This window comes from Theobroma cacao, chromosome 7 (assembly GCF_000208745.1).
Source record: "Theobroma cacao cultivar B97-61/B2 chromosome 7, Criollo_cocoa_genome_V2, whole genome shotgun sequence".
Taxonomy (NCBI): Eukaryota; Viridiplantae; Streptophyta; class Magnoliopsida; order Malvales; family Malvaceae; genus Theobroma; species Theobroma cacao.
In genome coordinates, this window is record NC_030856.1 from 9827107 (window position 1) to 9837480 (window position 10374).

General features: G+C 36.7%; 1 protein-coding gene across 1 annotated transcript; it reads left to right on the forward strand.

Moving 5' to 3' along the window:
* Positions 8757–10147, forward strand: LOC18594551 (feruloyl CoA ortho-hydroxylase 2). Its single transcript, XM_018124118.1, has 3 exons — positions 8757–9256; positions 9428–9773; positions 9905–10147. The coding sequence occupies exons 1-3, from the start codon at positions 8757–8759 to the stop codon at positions 10145–10147; spliced, it is 1089 nt and encodes a 362-aa protein (XP_017979607.1).

Genomic DNA, 10374 nt, shown 5'->3' on the forward strand with positions numbered 1-10374 from the left:
AGGTTTCAATTCCTCCAAGACAACCGAGCTATGACAGGAAATATGGGTTTGTTCGGTTCTTCACAATGGAGGATGTGAGAATAACTATTCAAAGTTTAAATGGTACCTGGTTCTTCAACCTTAGATTAGCTCTTAACTTAGCTAGAAAAAACCAGATCCAAAGACCAAATGGAAACAGAAATCCCTAAAATCAAAACAGGAATCCCCAAACCCAACCTTCAAGAAACCAAAACAACTTTACCCAAACCCAAATCCCTATACCCCAATCACCTTTTATGAACCAGAATACTCGTGTGCAGACAACAATTAACCACCAAAACACAGCAGAAACCTCAGCAAGAAAGGAGATTACCAGATCTTATCTTCAAGCTTTCTTGGGCCATCAACCACCACCGAAAGTTATGCTCCCTCCTCTATCGCCAATTAACTCTGTCAAATTGTGTACAGATCATATTGAGAATGAAATTCTTCATTGGCTTGATTGTTGTGTGGTTGGTAAATGTAAAGTGCATCAAGAGCTGGAGTTAATCACAAAGCTGATTAGGGAAAAATGAAGAAAGGGTTATGAAATTAAAAGGCTTTTAGGATACCAATTCCTTATCGCCTTCCCAAATACCCAATCTTTTGAACTCTCAAAGGTCAATAAATGGGATTGGTTAACTAAATAGTTCGATGAAATTAAAGAATGGTCAAAAAGCCTCACCACAAAAGAACGACGCTATTGGCTCTCGATCTCTGGAGTTCTTATACATGCTTGGAGCAGAACCACCTTTAATAACATTGGTAGGTTGTGGGGTTCCTTTTTATGCCTTGGTGAGGAAACCTCCTCTCTAAACTCTTTTGAACCTGCTAGCATGCTTATAACCACCGGATTATCTGAAAGAATCGATAAACATGTTAATCTTGTTGTTGAGGAACCGGATCTACTGCCTTTATGTCCGAGAATTTACACCCCGATTGCATTATGGATTATCTAGGTTGGCCACGTTGGCAACAAGATGATGAATTAATCAACTTCTCCTCGGTCTCCATCTCAACTGAAACAGCACCCCCCACCACCCCTAGGGGCATCACCCATCTCTTTCCAGAACTTTCTCCGCCGACAACAGCATGGCTTGAGCATTCCTCCTCTTATTTGTAAATTGGGCCAAGAACGGAACCCAGCCCAAGCTTTCATTATCACTCACTAGACCAATAGGACACACCTTTCAAGTCTATGGACTACATTCCCCAACAAATTTCTCCAAGACACTAGCTTGAAAACCCACAACCTTATTCCTCTAACCCAAATTTTAATGGGACTTCATCTTCTACCCTAATGGACAAGACTCAAGCAGAAAACCAAGGAACCATTCAAGATGAGCCATTGAACCAAATTGCTCCTTTCCCAAAACAACAAACTCTTGTAAATAGTAGCCCTATCCCAAACTCAATGGATGGACTTATATCTCCCAATCTCTTGACCCACGCCACAAACATTCCAACAGGTAGCTTATCCTCTGCCCCCATTACACCTTCACCTTCAAATCATTGCCTTAATGGTTCTGATGAAGAAAATCATAATCCAAATCTTGCTAGTTGTGACTCTAAGGAAAAAGATCATGTAGCAATATTTCCATTGCGTAAAACAACAAAAAAAGTCACTTTTCTAGAAGATATCTCTAGAGTTATCAAAGGTGCCATTATAAGCGGTAGAAAAGGGGGTAAAAAATCTGGCAAGTAGAGGAAAAATTTAACCATTCCCCAGTAAAGGCGTGTCGTCATCCATGATTCTAAAAGCTCGTTCGCAAATGCTTCCTTATCTAATGGTGACTTCAAGAACATGAATGCGAGTATTATGATTGAACCAGAGAAAACTTGGGACATCATCAAACAACTAGGTTATTCATCACGATGCGCTGACCCAAAAATATTAGGAAATTTAGAGAGAATGGAGGAACTCAACACATTAAGATAGTGAGCAGTGACCGATCCTTATTCATTAATCTCTTTTGTACATGTTATTTCATTTTTATTATGCTCAGTCGCTCTTTTTTTCTGTTGTCCTTTTTGCACAGACTCACACTTACTAACTATACTCATTACTGTGGTTAAGCAATTGCTTTGCTATTTTGGTTTTTTGTGTGAATATTCTCAATCCAATGCAGTTTCCTCTCTCAAGCATTTTCTCTAGCACCTATGGGGCTATATGAAATTTTATGCTTCTTCAATATCCAGAATTCTCTCTGCTTTTTTTTGCCTCTCCTCATATTATCTCACTTATCTAATCATGCACATATTTTCTTGGAACACACATGGACTTGGCCGCGCCCATAAACTAAACACCATACAAAGGGTGATTTGCTCCAACAATGTTGAATTTCTTTTTATCCAAGAGACAAAACTTTCAGATATCTCGAACAAACTTATTGAACGTGTGTGGGGTAATGATGACATAGGCTAGTCCTTTAGTCCAGCTTCAAGAAGATCAGGTGGCATTTTATCTATTTGGGGCATCGAATCTTTTTCTCAATCTTCGTTGATCATTAGAGGGAACTTCATCATCCATATTGGCTCATGGCTCTTTCACAACTTCCACTATGCTATTATTAATGTCTACGCTCCCTGCACTGAAGATGACAAACATATCTTATGGGAGGAAATTCTTTCGTTTAGCGATCAACTCCTCTCTTCATGTTGTGTCGCTGGTGATTTCAATACTATTAGATGTCTTGAAGAGAGGCAGGGATGCACCACTTCTGGGACAGTCGCCTCGATCATTTTTTGCTTTCATCTGAATGGTTGTTCTGCTTTTGTGAATTGAGTCAAAAAGGTCTCAAGCGCTCATTTTCAAACCATTGTCCCATTCTTTTATCTTTTGAAACTGTTGATTGGGGTCCTAGACCTTTTCGATTTCTTGATTGCTGGCTTTTAACTCCTAGATTGAAAGACATGGTTGCCATTGACGATTTAGGTTGATGATCTGAATCACGTATTTCTATAACAAGGAGGACACCGCTCCACCAACGTGTGGGTGTTTCCTAGGTTCCGCCTCCCACAAGAGAATTCAAATTTAACATTGATGGGTCAGCCAAAGGTAAATTGGGACCTGCTGGTTGTGGAGGAGTTCTCTGAAATTCGGATGGCTTTGTTATGGGTTTATTTTTTAGCCCCTTAGACTGTGCAATTCCAACTATGTAGAGTTGATGGCTATTTTAAAGGCTTTGCGCCTCTACGTTGCCTCCCCCTATGCGACCTCCCCACTTATTATTGAATCTGATTCAAGAGTCACTCTCCCATGGGTCAATTTTGTCGAACACCGACCATGGGATAAATGGAGCATTTTCAATGAGATCGATTCTTTATGTGTCTCACTTGGTATAGTGTCCTTCAAACACATCTTTAGAGAAGGAAATACTTTTGTTGACTCTCTGGCAAGGCATGGAGCTGACAAAGGCACTTCATTCTCAGCTTGGTGGTGATCTTGTCAGATAGTTTATCCCTTCTTTTGCCATTCCACTTCACATTTTGCTGATCAGGTTTGACTTTTTGGAAACTGCATTGAGGCGTTTCACTTGGGTTTCAAAAAAAATTTTTTTTGGTACTCCTTGTCAGCACTTTGTTCTTCTACCTTAAGTCTATGTTTACAGGTGTTGTCTATTTTTTTCCTTCGTATTCCAACAACAGATTCTGTCATCTATTGCTGCAGTTGCTGTATCTATGTCTTTAGGCCAACCTTTTGTAACTTTTTGTAACTCTTATATTATTAATGAATTTCTTTGGCAGAGCAAAAAAAAAAAAAATAGTTGAATATGAAAGGGAGATGATTGAGCCTTTAAGTTCTTTTACTAATTCATCATTTTTCTCTCTTTCAAAATTTCCTTTGTTATTCAAGTTCTTAAGGTTTTTGGAAATCATTTCTTCAAAACCACAACATGGTATTAGAGCTAAAGCTTCTTGAGGGACCTATGATTCAATTCTCACCTTGAATCTTCTTCAAATTGTGGATTGATCTTAGCTTCAATGGCAAAAGCAAGCTTCAACACTTTTGCACTTCTGATTTTCTCAGGTACTAATTATCAGTTCTAGGTAGTGTAGTTGAGAGCCTATTTGAAGGCTTTCGATCTCTAGGATGTAGTTGGAGTAGGTGGGGACCCTCATGTGCAAAGGCATGCTAATCCCACATTGGCTTAAATCAAATAGCATGGTGAGGAAATAGCAAAATGCTACAAGGCACTTTCATCCCTGCATTTTATTGTTTGAAATACTATTTTTGCTAAGATTATGAATTATGATGACTCTAAACAAGTTTGGGACAGTTTGCAAAAAGAATATGAAGGAAGTGTTCGGATTAGGCAAATGCAAGCACTGAATCTCTCAAGGCAATTTGAAATTTTGAAGATGAAAGAAGAAGAAAAAGGTATCCAGGACTAAATAGACAAAGTTATGAAGTTGGTGAATTAGCTAAGGCTCTTGGGAGAGGAAGTGACTGAAAGAAAAGTGGTCAACAAGATCTTGGTGTGTTTACTAAAGAGATTTGAAGCTAAAATCTCATCTCTGAAAGATTTAAAGAGCTTAACATGAATTTCTATGAATGGATTGATTACTGTACTGCTTGTACAAGAGTAGAGAAAGGCCTTTAAGTGTGAAGACTTTATGGAGAATGCTTTGGTTGCCAAAACCAAAGGCTTAGGAGTTAAGGGTGGAAGGTTAAAGAAGCTTGAAGGTAAAGGAAGTAAATCTGGCGATCGAAAGTGGGGGAAGTAAAATGAAAAGCACCTTTCATGCCCTTGTTGGAAAAAGAAAAACCATACTTCCAAGTACAGTTGGTATAGGCCAAATGTGAAGTGTAGGCCTGTAACTAGTTAGGCCATGTGGAGAAGGTACGTAAAGTTAATAAGTCTGATGTAGAAGGTATGGTTGTTGTAGTTAAAAAAGTTAGTAAATATGCATAATTGTTGTTCATGGCTCAGATAGAGAGTGATACAACAACTAAGAACACTTGGCTGATAGACAATGGGTGCTCAAATCACTTTACAGGTAATGAAAGTTTATTTACTAAACTTGATAGAAACTATAAAGGTAAAGTAAATATAGGAAATGGAATTTACCTTAAGATACTTGTTATTGGTATTGTAAGTGTAGATACTGTTGGTATCAAGTTCATAAACGATGGGCATTATGTACCTGATGTTGCTCAGAATTTCCTTAGAGTAGGCCAACTTGATGATAATCATTATGCACTATTGTTTAAGGATAAACAATGCACTATTTTTTATCTTGCTGGTGTAGAACTGTTAACTATCAAAAGGAGAAACAAATGTTACCCTATGAACTTGATGGAAGCTGAGTTGAATGCATACTATAGTGCAAATGACTTAGATGAGATCTAACGTAAGAGGTTGGGGCATGTTAACTATACTTCGACGAGTAAAATGTCTTCTGGTAAGTTTGTAGAAGGACTCCTTACCATCACGAAACTTGATGAGTTGTGTGAAGTATGTCAATATGGTAAGCAAAGTAGGAAATCATTTCTAAAAGAAAGAGAGTCGAAGGCTTTTTAGAAACTTGTGCTTGCTCACATTGACATTTATGGTCTAATAAAAACACTATAATTGAATAATAACAGGTATTACATCTTGATCATTGCTGACTTGACAAGATACTGCTGGACATTCTTTATAAAACAAAAATCAAAAGCTTTGCATAATTTTAGAAAATTCAAAGCCTTAGCAAGTAGTTAATACTACAAACTACCTATTGAACTTGACCTATACCAGATCTTTAGCCTTTAAATCACCTTATGAACTTTGGTACAAGCGTAAACCATTAGTAAGTCATTTGAAAACCTTTAGTTGCATTTGCAATGCCAAAGTTCCTAATGAAACAAGGACCAAACTTGATCCTAAGTCAGTTATGACTATACATCTTGGTTATAGTGAGCATTCCAAAGGTTACAAACTTTATGAAATTGACTCCAAGAAGTTCTTCATAAGAAGGGATGTTAAATTTGATGAGGGGTACAAATGGAATTAGAAAAGTAATGTAGTTGATGGTTCTGCAAACAGGGTTTATGTTAGTGACAATCTACTACAAATTGATGAAAATGAATCTACTGATATTGAAAATGAAAACTTAGTAGTTAAAGGCACCAGGACACTTCATGACATATACAATAGATGCAATGTTGTTGTTGCAGATCCGATCAACTATACTGATGCTAATGCAGATGCAAATTGGAAGGCTGCAATGGATGCTAAGATGAACATGATATTGAAGAATGGAACCTTTACTTTAGTTGACAAACTAAGCAACCAACATGTCATTAGTGTTAAATGGATTTACAAGACCAAGTTAAATTTAGATGGCACTATCAACAAGTATATGGCCAGATTAATTGTGAAGGGATATGCACAGACTTATAGGATTGATTGTTTAGAGACCTTTGTACCTATAGCAAAGCATGACATGATAAGATTACTTGTTGTTTTGTCAGTTAGGGAAAGCTAGAAGATATTTCATTTGGATGTTAAGTTAGATTTTTTAAATGGAGTTTTGACAGAGGACATTTACATACAACAACTTGACGGATATGAAGTAAAGGGTTCTTAAAACAAAGTATGCAAACTCATCAAAGCCTTATATGGTCTCAAACAGGCTCTAAGGGCTTAGTATGACAAGATTGATGAGGATTTTAGAAATCATGGGTTTAATAGAAGCTTGACTGAGCTTCCCTTATATGTTAAAAGCTCTAATGACTTAGCAATGTTGATTGTTGCTTTATATGTAGATGACCTATTGATTATTGGTCTTGATATTGAATATCTAGAGGAATTCAAGGCTCAGATGATGAAAGTATTTGAGATGATTGATCTTGGCTTAATGACATACTCTCTTGGAATGGAAGTTTAACAAAGTTCAGATTAGATTTTTATTCATTAGTCAAAATATGCAAAGGATTTCTAAAGAAGTTTAAAATGGAGTCTTTGCAAGCCTATGCATACTTCACTATCTACTGGAGATAAGCTTAGGAAAAGTGATGGTTCAATTAAGGCTAATGGTTCTGTCTACAAGAGAATGATTGGCTCTTTATTATATTTGTTTGCTACAAGACCAGATATAATGTTCTTCACTAGCTTACTATCAAGATTCATGGAGTCACCTACTAAAATGCACTTTAAAGCTGCTAAAAGAGTGTTGAGATATATCAAAGGCACTTTGAATTTTGGTCTCAGATATTACAAATCATAGAGTTGGGATCTTCAAGATTATTCTGATAGTGACTGGGCAGGGTCAATTGAAGATTCAAAGAGTATTGGAGGTTTTTGCTTCTCATTTTGGGAGTGGAGTTTTCTCCTGGAACTCAAAAAGGCAAGAAGTAGTAGCTCAATTATCAGTAGAGGTTGAATATGTAGCCATTGTTGCTGCTTCAAATCTCATTCAGTGGCTAAGGAAGATTTTGTCTGACTTGGGATCCAAACAAATGAAAAGTACAATTTTAAATATAGATAACAAGTTTGCCATTGCAATTGCAAAAAATCTTGTGCAACATGGTCGAACCAAGCACATTAAGGTTAAATACCATGCCTCAAGAGATGCTGTTAAAAAGAAGGAAGTTGAGTTGCAATATTGTCCAACAAATGAGCAATTAGTTGATATCCTTGCTAAAGGATTAAATAAAGATAAGTTTGCATTTTGGAGATTGTGTTTAGGTGTTTTCCAGGCAAATGATTATGGGTGTATTGAAGAATGATTATTAGCTTTGTTAAAACAAGAGAAACAAAGCTATGGCAGGAAATAACAAACATTTGAAACAGGAAGAAGACTGCCAAAAGATGCAAAACTATGCCGTTTCAACTTCACTAAATTCAATTTAGTAAAATGCAGGCTTCAAATGTCGTTTAGTGTGCTTTGTATCTAAGCCTAGGCTGTACGTCAGTGCTGAGTGTTGTTTTAGCCTTTGGTGTCTTAAACGTTTTATCTTGTGTCGTTTTATTGTATGCACAAAAGATATGCTCTTGCTTTGTTTACCTTTTTGCTCTTGGCCTTAATTCGACTTCGATACGTGATTTTCATATAAAATATTATATATTTTGTGCATAATCCTAAAAATCTTTTATTTATTTTTATATGCATTCCAGAAATTCTTACTTCTTTGATATTACATACAAAATATGTAACTTTTTAAGATTTAAAAATGCACCATGCTATTTCTTTATAGAATATTAAAGTTATAATTAGCGTTAAATTTTAATTCTTGGTACATTTTAAATGAATTATGATATTACTTTTACCTTTCATTTTTACTTTATATAAAAATTCTTCAAGGGGCAAAAAGAACATAACAAACAATTAGTCGCAAAAGCATCAACGGAACATAACTTCAATACTTCTCTATTTCTTGAAGATCTCTTGGTCACGAGGGTTGGTGAATATATAAAATATTTATTGTTACCATTCTAGATTGTGGTAGCTGAAGGTCTAATGCCTTGATTTTATACTGTTGTTCAATCTCTCGTAATGTTTGCATAAAAGATAATCAAAGGCAAAAGTTTTGCCTTCCCTTGTTCAAACGCCCTGCTTCTTGTCTTGCTGAAAAAATTTTAGATCAATTCCTCAACGTCATCACCATGTAATTATTAATTAAGATCATCAGGAGATCTCAACCGTTTCCCTACTATTTATATTGCGCCCTTCTTATTTGGTATATTCACCCATCAGTTTTCATTAAAGAAACCCTCTCTACATTCAACAAGCATAGCCTTTTCTACTCACAAATGGCTCCTAGCTTTGATGATAGCAGCTCGCTTTTCAACTTTGTTGTCCGAGATGGAAATGGTGTCAAAGGAATGGTGGACTTAGGCTTATCGAAGGTGCCACAGGCTTACATGCAACCACCAAAAGAGCGAATAGACAAGCAAAACGCGAGCAAACATGAGCAGCCGCCGATTGATTTGTCGAGGCTAGATGGCCCTTACCATGATGAAGTGGCCAAGGAAATTGTTAGAGCAGCTGAGACTCTGGGCTTCTTCCAAGTTGTGAACCATGGAGTGCCTGTTGATCTACTAGAGTCCCTTAAGGATACCGCACATAAATTCTTCGGACTGCCCCCAGAAAGGAAGGCTGTTTATCGTACAGAAGTGAGTCCAACCTCCTTAGTGAAGTATGGGACCAGTTTTGTGCCAGAGAAAGAGAAAGCATTGGAGTGGAAAGACTATATCAGCATGGCATACACCAATGACGCCGAAGTTCTCGAACATTGGCCCATAGAGTGCAGGTGATATATGCGTTGGGCTTTTGTTTTGTTTATTATTATTTTTTTCCATTTTGCATTTATAAACCAACGTTAATTAAAGATTCATGGAAATAACATAGTTGACAAAAGCCAATCCACTCTTTTGTTTATACAATCAATTAATTGATTATTTTACCCTCATTCTCCTTTCAGGGAAGTGGCAATTGAGTATTTGAAGACATCACTTGAGATGGTGAAGAAATTACTTCATGTTTTGATGCGAAACCTCGGAGTCGAACTAGATGACTCAAAAATTGATTCACTTATTGGGAGGAAGACTGTCCATATGAACTACTATCCCACATGTCCTAATCCTGAGCTTACAGTTGGTGTAGGACGTCATTCTGATATGGGCACTCTCACTGTCTTGTTACATGATGGGATAGGTGGTTTGTATGTAAATGTTCCAGAAGATGCAGATATTAGTAAGAAGGGAGAATGGGTAGAGATCCCTCCTATTCCTGGTGCTTTGGTCATCAATGTTGGCGATATGTTACAGGTTCATATCAAATTTTTGACTAAGAGTCCTTTTCTTTGAACGAAAAAATCATGCGGAAAAAAAATCAGAAAACAAAACCAAAATATAATATAGTTACCATGTTTTTAATTCAGTGAGTTTTTTGTTTACAGATATTGAGCAATGGAAGGTATAAAAGCGCAGAACATAGAGTTCGTACAACAAGTGCAAAATCAAGGGTGTCAATACCAATATTTACAATTCCAAAACCAACAGAAAAGATTGCACCGCTTCCTCAAGTGGTCGAGAAAGATGGAATTGCTCATTATAGAGAATTTCTGCTTGCAGATTGCATGAACAACTTTTTTGGAAATCCACATGATGGTAAAAAGTCTCTTGATTTTGCAAGGATTTAATTCAGCTTGATGCAAGAATTATATGTGCCTAAACGTAATCTTAATTTTAGTTTGCCTTTCGGTGGGTCTTGGATATTGCATCCTATGCTGGATTTTGAAACAAACGAAAAATAATGTACACACTCTCGCATCTCCATCAGAAGTTGGATTGTAGATAGAGTGTAAAATTATGTTCCTCTTTAATTAACGAAGCTTTAAATCTACAATTCAATTTCGGACATCAAACT